We start from the raw sequence: 16341 nt of genomic DNA, 5'->3' as shown, positions 1-16341 counted from the left end.
CCGCCACGCAACTACAACTGCTGCAGCAACTGCAGGCGGTTGGATTGCAGCAACAATTGTTGCAGGGGCAGGGCTCAACATTGCTACAAGGTAAGGCCAAATTTATTTCCTTTCCTTTCCCAGCTCATTTATACGGAAAGGATGGGAAGGGCAATGGATTTGACGATGGAGGAGTATGCATCTCTACATGGACGGGAAAATATCCTCTTTATAGGCGTCTCCTCCTTTAATTAAGAGTAAACAACGCATCTGAAAAAATTACAAATAGACAAAAATGTAAAATTCTTAACTAGATGTCGTTCAATTTAGAAATAAGTAGGCAGTTAGATATCTAGGGGATTTCTAATTTGCATGTTCAAGCACGTTTAGAGTTTTCCTTTTTAAATATACATATTTATCATACACAATGATACTGCATTTTAACGATAAAAGAGTTTATTCTGGTATTAGCATGACCACGCCACTGCGGGACTAATTAAACGATTTGCCCTTACTGGATAATTAACCCTAATGACAACTAGGGCCGCAGTACAGTAGGTAAATTGTACAACGGAGTAATTCTAAATTCTAGTATAATTGTTGGGTATTTCGCGTAAGTAGATTTCTTTATGGGTCCTATTGAAAAAAAAAATGGTGAATAAAATAAAAACATAATGGTCCTTAGTAGTGCATGCTAAAATTTTATTTATAGTCTGTCAGTATTAAATAGATGTAGATTTTTGTTCAGAATCTGCTTCTTATTTTCTTTATTTTATGCAATCTGTGTCTTTTATAATTTTAAACCTTTTCATTTTTTGTTGCCGCTTGTTTTGTTTTGTTTGCTGACGCTACCATCCTGTTCCTCGTAGGTGTTAACTATCAGGATATCGGTTTCAATGGCGCAGGGCTGAGCGGGGGCACAGTTGGTGGTGTAGGCGGCGTAGGTGGCGTGGGCGAACAGCTGGGCGGGCTTCTGGCGCCTGTATCGGTGCAAAACCTGGCCGCGCTGGCCGCCATGACGCAGCCTGTGGTAACGCAAGCGGCGCCCATCGCGCCCGCCGCCGCGCCGCAACCCGCGCCGCCGCAGTTGTGTAAGTATACCTTTATATTTAGTGTTGCCAGTTACGAAAAATGGACTAGTTGGTAATGTTTATTCTAAATTATTCACACTAACATAGAAGGTTTTAAAGAATATGAGAGTTAATTTTAGAATTCGTTACGTGAAAAATCTTTTCTAATAAACAATGAAAATGTTTCTGGAGTAAATTCAAAATAAATCATCAAAACTCTGAAATTTGCTCGGTTATTTCCCTACATGAGTATCAATCTGGCGGATAGATTGACGTTTTTTCCGCACTTATCCCTTCTCTAAAATTCGCCCTCGACGAAGACAATTAAGCTCCATAAATTCCACTCTAATTGCCAGACCCGTCCAAATCTCTAATTGGAATGTAGCAACCCCAAAATGTAACTTAAGCCGTGAGAGGGGAAAAACCATGTTGATCCTTTTTGTCCGCAAACTTTCCTATTTCAGGTTGGACTTTAATACGTTATTGAGAAATAAAAAATCCTGATAATTAACGATGAAACTTTTTCACACTTCAGGTCTTCTCGGGAAGACTAACATCACAGGTAAACAAAAATGAAATCGAACGTGTGTTGCTATTTATACCAGGAATGATTTGTCTATGGTTACACACTTTTGTAATAAATGACGACCATAAACCAATTTTTAAATTTAAACACTGTTTTTAATTAAGCTTGTGTTGTTAAGTTCTGAATTAAAATAAAATGTCCGTCATTTATTGCATTAGTAGGCTTGATAAGGCTTGGTTTGATTTCTGTTTGCAATGACGTAGAGTTGGCGATCGCTTGATTAGGTCTTTGACATTAGGCTTTGATCGAGGTCAATGTATTTCAAACATACTTCGTTCTGAATTAACTAACTTGTGTTTACTTACTGTTTGCTAAATGCAGTAGAATTAGTGGATACAGTTTTATTTTTATGCAGTGAATATTTCGATTTGTTGTTTTGTTTTTTTGTTGTTTTGTACATAACGTTTTGTACGTCTTAATCGCAATCCGTTTGGCATGATTTATGTTATATTAAAAATAATAAAGCGAGACACAAAATAGTGACGTAGTAATTATTAAAATAATTAACAAATGCCTACGTTTAATATGTGCATGATGTTGCTAATGTAAATTAATAATTGAGGAAAAAACTTGTGTGTTTGAAACTTTTATTATCTGTTTTCCTTGTTAACTCTGTGGTTACGTTGAATTTTGTGTTTACGATATTTTTGTTTAACAATTAAATATTTTTGATATGTAAAATATTTTCAGCAACTTTTAGGTTTTACTAATTAACAAATAAAACAATAACATAATTTAAGTTATTTGTTTCTTTAAATTAATGACGTAGCATATATTTAAGGTTATGAAGTAAACAAAACAAAAGAGGACTTCGTTTTAGTTGAAATGTTGGCAAATCTTTTCGGCTTACGCAAGCGACAACTTTTACTTATTTTCGTATTAAAATCACGCAAAGATTTCTTGCACAGAATTGATAAAACAAAGTTACCCGGATTTGCGTGACGTTGACTTATATTGTTGATTGTTGTTTTTTCAATATACACAATTTGCGATTAATTCCTTAGAAAGCGAGTCGTGGAGAATATTTAAATAGGTTTGCTTTCGACGCATTCTCTTTTAACTTTCATTTGTTTTAATGACTTTTCATTTGTCTTTATTTTTGTAAATAAGATTGTAGATTTTTACTAGAGGACGAGTATATTAGATTTAATAAATCTGGTAGACATGAGGATACGCATGTGTATTTTAGTGTATATATTATAAGCTATTAATAATTAAATAACAAAATTAAGCCCAAAAATACATTGAATTAGGGACGACGAAAATGCTGACCATCTTTATATCAAACGCGTACTCTCAGTATTTCAGTGCTATTATTGCAGCTCAAAGTAAATTCATAATTGTATAAAACGAAAAACCTACACAACTTCTAAATAGACATTCAAAGTAGAAACTCCACCTCTACCCATATACTTTTATGTAAAATCGATCAAATTACTGAAACAATAATTTAAAGCATTTCTCTTAGATTTGTCCTATTTTCACGGTTTTCCTTTTCTTACTGAATTCGAAATAAACATACATAGAAACAATATTGTACAAATATCAGTGTCCTGTTATTAGGACAAAAGTAATTCCACCAAAATGCCAAGGAAATCCTCGAATAGTAGGGAATGCTATGCGGTTACTTTGCCTTATATATGCTCAGTTATTATAAGTAAATTTTATTACTCAGGGTCCACCGCTGAGCCGCTGAGTTCGGCGTACGCAGCGCAGTTCGGGTCCGCGTTCGCAGCCGCGCCTCTCGGCTCCGTGCTCGGCTCGGCCGCCGCCGCCGCTGCCGGTAAGCAAGTCGAAGGTAAGACGCCCGCACCCCGCCCCCGTCCAAACTCCGACTTCACAAACACTCGAGAAACAACCGTAATTCGATCGGATTATGATTTGAATTCTTTTAAAAATATTAGTTACTGTTGTGAGGTGGCGGAGAATCAACTTCCCATCCATTCCTTCTGTCTTTTCCCTTTCCTAACCTATGTCCAATAGTTAATAAATCTTCTGCAACTAATACGGTTGTTGAGCACATGAACCTGTAGCATTATTCCCTTCACATTTGAGCTATTATTGCTGCTGTTAGTATGGTTTTTAATATTGTAGGGTTCTACTTATGTATAGTATGTACTAATAAATGTATGCTTAATGTACCTCAGGTCCGGAAGGTGGCAACCTGTTCATCTACCACCTGCCACAGGAGTTCACGGACACGGATCTGGCGTCCACGTTCTTACCTTTCGGACACGTGATATCGGCCAAAGTGTTCATAGACAAGCAGACGAACCTATCAAAGTGCTTCGGGTTCGTTTCGTACGACAACGCCGCCTCCGCGCAGGCCGCCATACAAGCCATGAACGGCTTCCAAATAGGTACAAAGAGACTTAAAGTTCAATTGAAACGTTCTAAAGAACTATCGCGACCGTACTAAAATATTCCAGAACTTGTTCCTAGTGAATTTATAAAAAGAAGATAACAAAAAAAATATAAACTATGCAAAGAGGTTGTAAGTTTTTGAACGTTTGTTGTGATGTATCCGGTGCACTCGAACTGACGCTAGCTCGTAAGTCCGTTTCGTTCGAAAACGTGAGTCCACGTGCACAGTTGTTATCTAATAAGTATAAAGGTTAAGGTTTGTGTCAAAGGATTTATCGTTTCCAAAGTATTCCCCAAATTCATTTATTAATATAATAATTATTTTATAAAGATTATAAGTTTTTTAGTCACTTTAAGCGTAAGTAATGCGTTTAAAAACATTAACGATTTGCGAACTCCAAAGAGCTGGTACTAATGTTATTTTTGAAGGCGATTTTGAATAATCTGTCAAAGAGAAAGTGTCATATTGTAAAATAAGAGACGTATTTTTATCACCCAAAGCTTTGCAAAGAACTAACTGGATTAGTTTTTTTTTATATTTATTTACTTATACGAACGGAATATTCAATTTTCATTATCTTGTGTTACCATATATGTAAATGAGAAATAGTTAAAGAAGCCATTTTCTGTTCCACTTCATTTTTTTTTAATGATTTGTTAGATGGTATTTAAAGGTGATCTCAAAGCGATCAGTGTATTTATTGTTTACCAGAATGTTGTCAGTAGCGTACTTAACTATGTCTGTTAGGATTTAAATGTATTTGTTTATTTTGTAATAGGTTAAAAAAATCATCTATTAAGTTTCAAATATGATAAGAAATATTTTTCATATATTTCCTGAATCCCATACAAAAAGTGTCATTTACCTAAATATTTTAATGTATTTTTATGACACTTTTCGTAAAATAAGAACAATCACTTGACTTAAATTTTATTAAATGTAACAGTTGACTTTTAAAACAAAATGATCTTTTTCGTGACCAATACAGTTTCCACAACATATTCATAGATGGCGCTTTAAACTATTGGACAAAGAAAATGTATTTCAGTAAAAAAAAATTACATTTCTATCACTGGCAGTTTAGTCAAAATTTTTTTTAGATTAAGTATTTGTTATAGACTATTTTGCATGTAAGTTATTCATTCTTTAAATTAATTATCCTTTGTAATTCATAAGTATTCAATACGCTACTTCGTGAGTTTTCTTGATGGTTGAAAAAAAATCCGTTTTACGTTTACAAATCTTGTATTACATCGTTTGTAGATTATATAAAAACTGACTTGATCCGTGTAAATTAAAAGTATTTTATTTTTAGTGTAATTTGTCCCTGTTCGTTATTTATTTAATCGACCTAACAAAAATCTTTATAGGAACAATTTGTAAGGACTCTTGCAGACAGACAACTTGAACATTTTGTATTGCATGTTTTCTTTAATGTTAAGTGTTATTCTATTTATTTTTATAGGCAATACCTATAGATTTACACAGATAAAATCTTACGTGCATTGGCATATTGCCATTCTAAAAAAAAAAACAGATTTTTATTTGCAAAACGTTGTCGATAACAGAGACACCTAGTTATTTTGTGTCTTTTAGTACCATAGATAAACATTATTGTAACTTAATTAAATTTAGTTGAGTATTATGAAATGGGCTTATTTTTAATTTAATTCTTAGTCACTTTTTTGTCTAATGAAAGACAATATTTAGACTGAATAAGTTCCGTTTCTTAGATGTGTAGCAGTTTTATGTATTTTCTTGTAATTCCTTTTGTTACCTCACAAGCGTCCAGTGGGTGTCTTCATTTACGAAACAAATTCAAAGGGGATTCCTTGGGATTTTATAACCTATAATTGAATTACCATTATTATAAGAAAGCTATTTGCCTCCATTGATACCAACATAACATCGTAGATTAAAAAAACCAATAAGTTTTTTTACGTTCAGAAATGGTAATTCAAATATAAATATTATACGGACAGATAATGATCCTAGACACAACCACACTAACAATTTGTTAAGGTGTGATGAAGAAAATGTATAGTAAAGATTTTTTACCTAAGATTTGTAGGTAACTCGAATTAGAAACGTCATTGTTGTTGTGAATTAGACTCCCTTACTTTGAGTTTCAACTGCCAAAACATGTGTATAAAAACATAATGTAAATTTTCTTATTGTCCTAAACAAGAGTGATAATAAGGCGCCGTCCATCAATCACGTTTTTACCAACTTTTACACCCCCACCACTCCTTCTATGCTCAAAATTACATGTACTTTTTGTATAAACCGATGTAGAAATTTTCAAAATATAATTAAATACACTTTCGTCAGAAATAAATAAAACATGTAACTCATTCAAGATTCTTGTTTTTTAAAACCGCTTTTGAGCATTTCGTGATTAATGGACGATCCTTAATATGTTTTTGTGCTGTTATGACAATGGAAACTCAAGGTTACATCGTACAGATTTTAAAATAAAGAACGGTTATGTCCATATTAATTTGTACTATTTATACAATTGGAAAAAATTAAAAATCTGTTACAACAATAAAGTATTTTTTAATATGGACATACCTCAAAATAACACTTCATTTGGAGAAGTATTAATTGGCAAACATGATGCTATGTGATACATTTTGTGAAGCTCAAAATTTTTCTAAAAAAAGATCATTTCTTTTATATTTTGTCCGTAAGAGACTAGTTTAGGTAGGCTAAATTAAAGGCTATTGAAATGCGTCTAAAAACATAAAAAAGCTAAAAGTGACAACAAGAAAATGTACCGTTTCTTAATATCTACGGTACCTTTTTGACAAATTCGAAAAAGGAACACTAAAAAAAATCGGTTAAACGTCAAACCATTCCTATAAAAGGATGATCGATGTTGCAAAAATTGTATTTTGAGATTTTTTATTCTGTACATATTTGAAATTTAAAATGTATTTTACGTTGTAATAATAGAATGAAAATTTTATCGTTTTAAAATACCAGTATTTTACAAAACATCTTTAATTTTTTGGATATTAGGTCCTGAATATTATGTTGCATTATTTGTAAAAAAATTACTGTTTTAGTAAATAAGGCTGATTTTTGTTTTAACAAACATCGATCATCCTTTGAAATGCGTAAACACAGTGCATGTAGATAAGCTTCGATTTTTTATCTGTTTGCTTTTAATTTTTTTAATCTGTGAGCGCTAGTGAGCTAGTAAATACAAAGGAAACTAATAGAGTCACGGTACCAGCATATCCTAAATACAGACGCAAAATTATTTTTACACTGTTTCGAAGCACCTTTATTTAGTAGGTATACAATTGGAATAAAAATTAATACGAAAGAACTGTTTTATACAACACCCGTTTTTGTTGATATAAATGTAAATAAATGTCAAGTTAAAAATGTGATTTTTATTTGAACCCTTCCCTAGCAGACTACAATTCATAAAGACACGGCTTAACTCACGTGATAACATTGGCAAACGAACACGGCTGCATCGAATACTTACGTTAGTTAAGCCGTGTTTTTAAAATTAATATGGTATAATGTCTTACGAAAGTTTTGCTAAGTTAGAATTTGTCAGACATTTAAGAAATAGACTAGGCAAAGTGTACAATCTTTTTTCACTGGTACTTTCTCTGAAAGGTAAAATATCATTTATCAAGTTTAGTGCCACCTTGTGTCCTTGTATTGACATGTAATTAAACATTTAAAAAAAATAATAAGCTTCATCTATTGTTATAGAACAAAACATTTAAATATGTAACATATCATTTAATGACATCTATTGGCGAATAAAGTAAATGCTATTAATAGCTTTGAGGATCTACCAATAGAGTTTGTGAAAATTATGTGAAAAATGTAAATTGTATTTTTTAATCACTTTGCAATTTGTATACCGATCAGAGATTTAAAAATGTATAAAATAGAGTTGGCACAATAGACACTTGCGACATTATTGACATAATCGTCACATACTTTATAGGTTCAAAAAACAATAATTGTACTTACATTGTTTATTTTATTTTATAATAGATGGCGCTTATTCTAATTTTGTATGTCAATACAAGGACAAGATGTGGCCTACTAAGCTTGATATAGTACTTTCAGAGGAAGTACCGGCGAAATTTTTTGTTGAAATGCCTTGTCTTCTACATATTTTTTAAATCATCTTTAACAAAAACATAGACTTTAAAAAAAGATAATTTGACTTTAGACAGCTTTTTTTATACTAAAAGGTGGCAGTCAAGCAAGCGTCCAACTGAATCCGACAAAGCAGCCTTTATTTAACAGAAATCGCATAAAAAGAAGATTCCCTTCCTTTTTAACTACGCTTTACAATAAAATGGGTTAGGTTATAAGAAATAATACAAACATTCAAATAAAATAATTTATTATTTAATCATAACCAAACTTATCGACAACTTTATCCTTTACATCACTATCTTCAGACACTTTATTTGTTTCTTTGACTTTGGGTTCTTCTGATTTAATCTTAGTGGATTTTATGAGACCATTTTCATCCGCAAAAGGCAATATGTCACATATAATGGGAGATTCCACACCAAGTATGTAGTGACATGTTCTCGGCTCCAGAAGATAAAGTGACACTTGTGCCGGACTGGAAGAATTTTCTAGACATTTTAATTTCACTTCAGTCTGTCTAGGTTTGTCGGTTTTATCGCAAACATCACCCCCGGAATAGAAATGTGTAACAGAAGTGCGAACATCTGAAAAATTACAAAGGTATAGTGAAAATAAAACATAATGGCCCTAGATGTGATCCTTGGGGAACCCCAGGCTAAAACGTACCTTAGACAAAACTTTTAATAACATAAGCTTTTAAATTTGGTTATTTTTTTAAATGTTACTCATCATCATCAAATACTGGATACCAAAGAATTCTAGTTATATCAAATATGCAATATAATTGATTAATGTAATAGGTCGTTCTAATCAAAGGCTTTACTAAAAACTGTACTATAAATTCTCGACTAAAAATATGACTCATTATTTAAAAACAGATAGAAAAAACCTACCAATGAGAATAATACATAAAATATTACGTAAATGGTAAACATACCAACTGGTTTAGGGGCTTTGCCTCTATTCTCTTTGATCCACTCCAGATGTGCCTCCTCGTTGAATTTTCCGAGCAATAAAGTTGTTTTCTCTCCAGTCCTGTCTACATGATACTGAATCACGTGTTCTCCGTAACAAAACTCGTATTTCCACCAACCTGTACCCTGTAATCATATTTAATATCAAATTTGCGGTTTGTAAAATAACTAAATGGGCGTTATAACCTTTTCGAGGTCATCTATATTTATATAAATTCCAAGAAAATAGACTTCTTGTTCTTGATGTTAGTGAATTCTCTTATATCAAAAAAGAAAATAGTAATAAAATGTTTCATGACTAAAGATATAATTACAAACAGAAATAAGAACAGAAATCAAATAGCTTAATGGTTTGGGGTACGGACTACTGATCTGGTGGTCGAGGGTTCGAATCTCGCTACGACTATTGTCGTGAACCATATCCAAGATACAGCTTATTTGAAATGGTTAAAAGATTAAAGGAAATATTAGTCAATTAACAAAAGTATACGAATATTAAAAAAAAAATCCTATCATCAAAAATGCTAATTGGACTAAACATAATAAAACTTACTCCTATCAAACAATTCTCGCCGTTAAGGAAAGCTCTGACTGGCGAGTCGTCCATGACGGTGGGCCTGTCCGCCGCCAGCTGCGCCTGCGCCTGCGCCTGCGCCTCGTGCGCCGCCTTGCCCTCGCTGCTCAACTCGTCCTCGCTCAGAGGGTGCAACTCGAACTTCAGGTGTGTCTCCCCGTCCTACGCAATTACAATCACCCTAAGTACACCACACATCAATTACTTTAAACTTTATCTATACCTGGCCTCTATCTATATAAGAGAGAGCGTCGATGGCTCAGTGGTTTAAACACTTGACTTGTAATCTACAGGTGTTGGGTTCGAATCCCGCTGTACCAATGTGATTTTTGATTTTTCGAATTTTCATATGTACATAATTTACCCGCACCCTGCACATGTCGGCGAAGAAATTCAAAGATATGTGTGAAGTCAACCAACCTGCAGTGCAGCGTGGTTGACTATGGCCTAGTCACCCTAACTTAGGATAGGCTCCGAGCCCCTAGGTGGGGACGTGTAGTGAGCTGGTGATGATGATAATGATGATACCTGGCCTGTTCTACCAAATTGTAAATTGTCTGATAATCATGTAAAATATGATGGAAATATCGGATTTTGTTACTTTATCTGATAGTGACGTCATTTTTAAGCTATCTGAGCCTCTATCAGCCAGTGGGACAGGCCCTTAGTATTATAAAGAAGAGATATTAGTTTTGAATTTTTGTATGTATTGAAATAACTTAAGAACTACTGGGCCGATTTCCAAAATTCTTTCACCATTATAAAGGTAATTTATCTGTGAATAACATAGGCCACACTTTTTTATTAATTTTTTATTCTATGCGGTAGAAGTCGCGAGCAACAATTAATATTTCATACATGACGACATACGACGGCTTATTCTGATCTGTCTATAAAACTGTATGCAATCGGAATAAATGCGTTTCCTTAATCTATTAATATGGCAACGCAAATTTTTATTGCATTTTCAAAGCTCGGCGAATGAAACAAAAGTAATTTTATAGCGTTCGTAGCGAAGGCGTTATAAAAACGCCAACACTGAGCGTTAAAAAAACGAAACTCCAAATGAGGGCTATATCTTACTCATCAAAAAAACTGTTTCCTTATTAGCTGACGTCACATTACGAGGTACAAACCGATACCAACTTAGTTCGAATTAACATAACATTTATATATAAATGTGTAAAAAAATCCATGCACTAAAAATTACCTTATCTATTTTCTCAACTTTCAAGACAGCAACGATATCCTTAGAATCCTCATCCTGAACAACATGCCAATATAAATGTTATTTAAGCAACTACAAACTACAAGAACATAAACACACAAAATAGAACAAACCAAAGGCAAGATACAAACTAAAATAACGCTAAGTATACACTATTTAATGGCATCAAAAAAAATTTCTTTTTTTTTTCTGAACCATTTCTGTACTTTTTGCGACTTTTGACAGATATTTTATTACTACATCAAAAAAATCTATCTCTAAAATAAATAAAATAAGTTCTATTAAATTAATTGACTAGGTATTAATAAAAAAAAATTAAAGATTCTCCCAACTACACTAAAATGCCAAATGAATCTCAAAAAAACCTCAACTACATCATTTTTACTATTAAATACTAACAAATGTAGAAACCGTAACTAATTATTTATCGTAAAGTTACTTTTACAAAATCAAATAATTTTAAATGAGCACTACTTAAAAACAATCAAAAGATCATGCATTGACCTTCCTAGGAGTACTTTAGAAAAACCAAAACTACACAAAAAATTAATTAATACAAAAACTTACTTTATTAGATATCTTCAGAGTATCATAACGGAATTTCATATCATCGAATTCCATTTTCATTAAATCTGCAGGTTTTTTCGGTGCACCCATTAATGGGTAACAATTGATTTCATTCTCGCTGACATCTTTAGGTTTAAATTGTGGATGTTCACACAGAAGAGGGGATAAAATAATAATTTCATATTCACAAGTAGCCGTCTCCTTGAAGGAGTACACTTCATGTTTTCCGTGACTATAACATACGTATAACACTCTTGTAATACGAGGTTTATCATTCAAATCACATAATGTACCTGAAATAAATAAAAATAGATTATTCACTTTATAATTATGAAAAATCAAAGGAACACCTACTAGTTATCTATACTATACTAATAAAATAAAGTGTAAACACACACTACTTTGTGGCATAGGATGTCAGCAATCACAGCATGTTTTTGAATAATATTTCTTTAATAAAAAACCATACACTTATGACATGCCTTAGGTTCAGGAGAATTTAATGTAGAATAAAATGGTCCTGTACAGTATTTAAATTGGACTAATAGTTTAGACGATATCGCGAACATAAACAATTAGGGTAACCTAAAAATCAGCTTACAAGCTACTGGGCTTAGAAATTTGGATTATTGCATTGGTAGATTTCTGTTATACCATAGACTACTATTAAGTTAATGTATTATAAAAATAAAGATTACCTCCATCCATTACTAGTTCAACACAGGGTAAATCCATTCGTTCAACTTTAGTAGTTTTTAGTGGGACTTTGTTTTCTTTAGCCAATTTCAAATCTGCCACTAATTTCATTTGGTTCTCTAAACTCCATATACCAAGATAGAACTCTTGAGTTCTTACCTCTTTCCCTGAAAATAATATATAAATAATTTTAACTAATTAAGACTGTAATCAAATATGTATTAGTTCTTCAAATGATAACAATAATTCAAAAATTCATCGGAGGCTTACATCTCCAACTACATGTCTCAACATTTTAATAATACACTATTTTGATGTAATAGTAACTCTTAAGTACTAATATTATAAATTCAAAAGTTTAAATGAATTATTAGTATGTAATCTACAAAACAGCTCTGTGGATCTCAAACATGTTAGCTACTGAGTTTTTTAATCTGTAAGGACACAGTTACAGGCAGAAACTATATCTTAATGTCTAAATAATCATGATTTAATTATTTTTGGTTTGGTTAAGATCAATAAAACAAAAATCCTGGCTTTAGGTCTAAGATCCATCAGTTTCTTTATTACATTACTTTTTAATGAGCATAATTCTTTCTAATATTTTAATGTGAACATTTGGATGGATGGATGTTGGTTAGAGTTTGTAGCTTAAACTGCTCAACAGATCTAGATGAAATTTGGCAAAGATAGGATAGTCTGAAGGAACACAGAGGCTTACTTTTTTAATAACATGCAGACAAAGTCACGGGCCAAAGCTAATTAGTTGCATATTTATATGCAACATTGCGAGAATTTTTATATTTCTTATCAGATCATATAAACCAGTGTTATTAAAATACTAAATTTGTAGTTAAGTTCACTTACCATCTCTTTCTTCATGGTACTGCTTGATGTACCTCCCATGGCATATTTCATAACTCCAGTAACTATCCAATCTGAATGAGCACACTTTTTGTGTAAATAGTGGGTTTAATAAGCTGATCGGTGAAGGCCCATCATACTCAGCAATGTCCATTGCCTCATTAGACTGAACTTCCGGCAAATGACACTCATATTTCTCTTTTTCTGATGTCATCACCTGTATTACTTCCTTAACCTGGAAATGATTAAAGAAACCTATGTTGTTAGTGACAAGCTTCTCAAGTGAAGTTCAAAGTATAACAAAGTGACCAATCAAATAACTCACCTTAGGCTTATTAGCCTTGTCAATTGTTTCATATAGCCCATCTTTCTCTCCAGGCCAATTTATTCCAAATAGTATACTATCATCAAACCCCTTAAAATCATGTTCAATACAATATCCTACAGCTAATGCACTTAAAACTAGAAACCACACACTTTTCATAGTTATCTAAGGTAACCACTTATTTTGATTACTTTACTTTTCTTCTTTACATTACAGTTAGTAATTTTTGATTAATTTATTCGTAAATCAGTCAAAATAACATTATAGTTTTTTAACACCAAAATCCTAGGAATTATTATAATACGAACACTTTACTGATGTATCAAACCAATTTAAACACTTAACTTTATTAGAACTTTTAATTTTAACAGAGTTATACGTCAAAATTCATATGACTTGGAGGATTTTTATTTGTCATTTCTTCACATTGTTATGACAGTTTGAACTTTCAGCCAAGTGTAAGGATATAAGAAACATTATTTTATGTATTATCAAAACGTATACCCCAATTACATTAAAATATAATTTTCTCTAATGGTCATCAATCTTAAAATAAATAGATACAATAATGAATACCGTATAAAAGTTCTTTTTTTGTTTCCCCACATTCGAAATCTTGCCTTTGTTGTAAAACAATTCGATACATACCTATTCAGTATTCCTACCATTTACACATTTGCTATTTATTATATGTATCCTTTGTATCATCATAAGTGGTTTATTTTGTTTTTTGCTTGGTGGGCTAAAATCACGTGAATTTGCCACATAATCTATGATGATAGTTGACAGTCTTGTCACTTTACATTTTTGACTATTTCATTCTTTGTCACATTTGTTTTTGTCAAAATGGCGTTTAGTTTTCCAGCGTTTTCTTATATTATAGCGTTAATTGTCGACGCTTTTCTTATATTTTTCTCTATATTCCACGTTATAGCGTTCGATGAATTAAAAACTGATTATAAAAATCCAATAGACCAGTGCAATAGTCTTAATCCTGTTAGTATAATTGATGAAAATCTCGACATCTTTATGGCGGCATAGTGTGAATTATAATATTAATGTGTGTAATTTGTACTTTTCCAGTTGGTGCTACCTGAATATTTGTTACATCTGTTAATTAACTTATTATTCTTGCTTTCTGGAGAATGGTTTTCCTTATTTCTCAACGTACCACTAATTCTTTATCACATTCACAGGTGAGATAGGTTACTTCATGTAATTCCTGTTTAATTAAATTCTTATTATTAATAGGAACAAACTCCATGCACACGTGTCCTATGTAGAAAACTTAGTCAATAATATATTATATTAGTGTAATAAGTGTTTTTGAGACAAAAAAATAATTAATTCTGTCACATAGTTTCTTGTCACTACAAAGATTACTTTAAAATGATTAACAGAACATTAGAAATGAAAATAAATGTTATTCCTTGTAATTGAAATACATTTTTAGTTAACTAAAAGTGTGATATTGCCGGTCCCTTTAATGTTATCTGGTTTTGACCTTTTTTTATTATAATTTTCAGATATAGAACAAGGCCAGTAATGTCTGGACCAGGCTTGTATGATCCGACAAGTATAATGAATGCAGATGTGCTGACTGTTTGTCAAAGAGAAGGCTGGATTAAACTCGCTTTTTATCTTTTATCATTCTTTTTCTATTTGTATGGGTGAGTATCATTATTCTGTTTATACCAATGCTATTGCTCGCGATGTCGCCCACATGAAATTTAAAAAAAATTAAAATGTAACCTATGTTAGTCACTGATAATGTAGCTTTCTAAAGGTAAAAGAATTTTTGAAATTGCCCCAGTAGTTTTTGAGTTATTTCAGTACATACAAAATACAAATCTTTCCTCTTTATAATATTAGTATAGATTACGTGTTGCCCACTACTCGAAAGTCAAATTTCCATCACTCATTATATTCAAGTCTTCTTTAGTTACCCTTTACTTAGGGTAGGCTCCGAGCCCCTTGGTGGGGACTTTTAGTGAGCTGGTGATGATGATTATCTTCAAGGCAAAAGTTTAAGACATTTAATGTCACTCTGCATTAGTTAAATAAATATATGACATTTGTGGCAATAAATGTTTTCATAAGGAGTTTTATTGTGGTATATGCATTCTGAAGAATGCGGTGTTCCTTTAACTATTCAACTTGTATTTGCATACATTCTTAACGAATTAGAAATAATTTTTGCGTAGAATTAAAGGAAAAAAAAAGATAGTGTGTTCTTCAAGACTATTGTCTACATTGATACCAGATTTTATCAATATCTGTTCAGTAGTTTAGGCTACAAAATCTAACAAACATCCATCCTTTTAAACTTTCCTATTAATAATATAAGTATAATAATATGATGTAAACACTAATAACAAATCTAGCAGAGATTTTTAATAATTAACTTTTTAATGCAAAGTTATTTTAAAGTGTTTTTCTTTTTTCAGTATGATTGTGGTGTTGATAGCGGCTTGAATTGTCAGAGTATTAAAAAGTGCATTTTTAAGTCCTAATTTATTAGTAGTTTCCCTGTTAAGTACCAGAGAAGTTGAGAACAATTTTAAAATTTTTAACACTGTTAGAAATTTGTCATTGTAAATTATTTTAATAATAAATACTCTTAATATTTACGTTTTTTCTTCAACCTATGTCCTGAATATATTAATTTTATATAGATGTTTTAATTATATAGAGAATCTGATGTCATTTTTCTTATTTAAATTAGTTTTATTGTATCTTGTGAATTAACATTTAATATATAATTTAAGTTGTAATTGCAATTTACATTATTTTTTCTCCAGACAAATGTATTTAGTTAGAAATAATGTAATAAATATGTTTCACTTGATTACTGCAAGTCTTGCTTGTATTTACAAAATGTTTTAGGTCTGGTTTCAAAAATATTTATGCACATAACAGCATGAATATTTTTGAAATCCTTAGAATCGTACAGAGGAACTTCTAAGCTCATAT

The 16341-nt window shown here is 31.8% G+C and overlaps 3 protein-coding genes across 4 annotated transcripts in view; 2 read left to right on the top strand and 1 right to left on the bottom strand.

Annotated features, from left to right (window-relative positions):
- Nucleotides 1-7396, top strand: part of LOC106111616 (CUGBP Elav-like family member 1) — a 252661-nt gene extending 245265 nt beyond the window's left edge. The window contains 5 exon segments of the mRNA XM_013293751.1: nt 1-90; nt 849-1070; nt 1585-1611; nt 3311-3433; nt 3783-7396. Coding sequence (XP_013149205.1) covers nt 1-90; nt 849-1070; nt 1585-1611; nt 3311-3433; nt 3783-4054 — 734 coding nt within the window. The 3' untranslated portion in view covers nt 4055-7396.
- A 974-nt stretch (nt 7397-8370) lies between these two features.
- Nucleotides 8371-13681, bottom strand: LOC106111644 (endoplasmic reticulum lectin 1). Of its 2 annotated transcripts, XM_013293779.1 has the most exons (8): nt 13369-13681; nt 13047-13278; nt 12182-12346; nt 11484-11776; nt 10899-10952; nt 9668-9850; nt 9078-9240; nt 8371-8724 (listed from the first exon to the last, which is right to left on the bottom strand). In XM_013293779.1, exons 1-8 carry the CDS (start codon nt 13525-13527, stop codon nt 8393-8395), a joined length of 1581 nt encoding a protein of 526 aa, XP_013149233.1. In that variant the 5' UTR covers nt 13528-13681; the 3' UTR covers nt 8371-8392. The 2 variants fall into 2 exon arrangements, with proteins under 2 accessions (XP_013149233.1, XP_013149234.1); XM_013293780.1 differs by lacking the exon at nt 10899-10952 and having other exon boundaries at nt 13369-13680.
- Nucleotides 13682-14183: 502 nt separating this feature from the next.
- On the top strand, nt 14184-15856 carry LOC106111568 (protein cornichon). Its single transcript, XM_013293696.1, has 4 exons — nt 14184-14364; nt 14452-14564; nt 14895-15038; nt 15816-15856. Exons 1-4 carry the CDS (start codon nt 14215-14217, stop codon nt 15841-15843), a joined length of 435 nt encoding a protein of 144 aa, XP_013149150.1. The 5' UTR covers nt 14184-14214; the 3' UTR covers nt 15844-15856.
- Nucleotides 15857-16341: the final 485 nt, after the last annotated feature.

The sequence above is a fragment of the Papilio polytes genome, unplaced genomic scaffold (assembly GCF_000836215.1).
Source record: "Papilio polytes unplaced genomic scaffold, Ppol_1.0 DF824158.1, whole genome shotgun sequence".
Classification (NCBI taxonomy): Eukaryota; Metazoa; Arthropoda; class Insecta; order Lepidoptera; family Papilionidae; genus Papilio; species Papilio polytes.
Note: the sequence above shows the minus strand (reverse complement) of the source record. Positions and strands in the feature narration are given on the sequence as shown.

Coding starts and splice junctions, on each gene's coding strand:
- LOC106111644 (XM_013293779.1), bottom strand. CDS start 13,527: ATGAAAAGTGTGTGGTTTCTAGTTTTAAGTGCATTAGCTGTAGGATAT. Junction 11,777..12,181: donor TGAACTAGTAATGGATGGAG/GTAATCTTTATT, acceptor TATTTATTTCAG/GTACATTATGTGATTTGAAT. Junction 9,851..10,898: donor AAGTTGAGAAAATAGATAAG/GTAATTTTTAGT, acceptor GTAATTGCGTAG/GACGGGGAGACACACCTGAA.
- LOC106111568 (XM_013293696.1), top strand. CDS start 14,215: ATGGCGTTTAGTTTTCCAGCGTTTTCTTATATTATAGCGTTAATTGTC. Junction 14,565..14,894: donor ATTCTTTATCACATTCACAG/GTGAGATAGGTT, acceptor TATAATTTTCAG/ATATAGAACAAGGCCAGTAA. Junction 15,039..15,815: donor TTCTTTTTCTATTTGTATGG/GTGAGTATCATT, acceptor TTCTTTTTTCAG/TATGATTGTGGTGTTGATAG.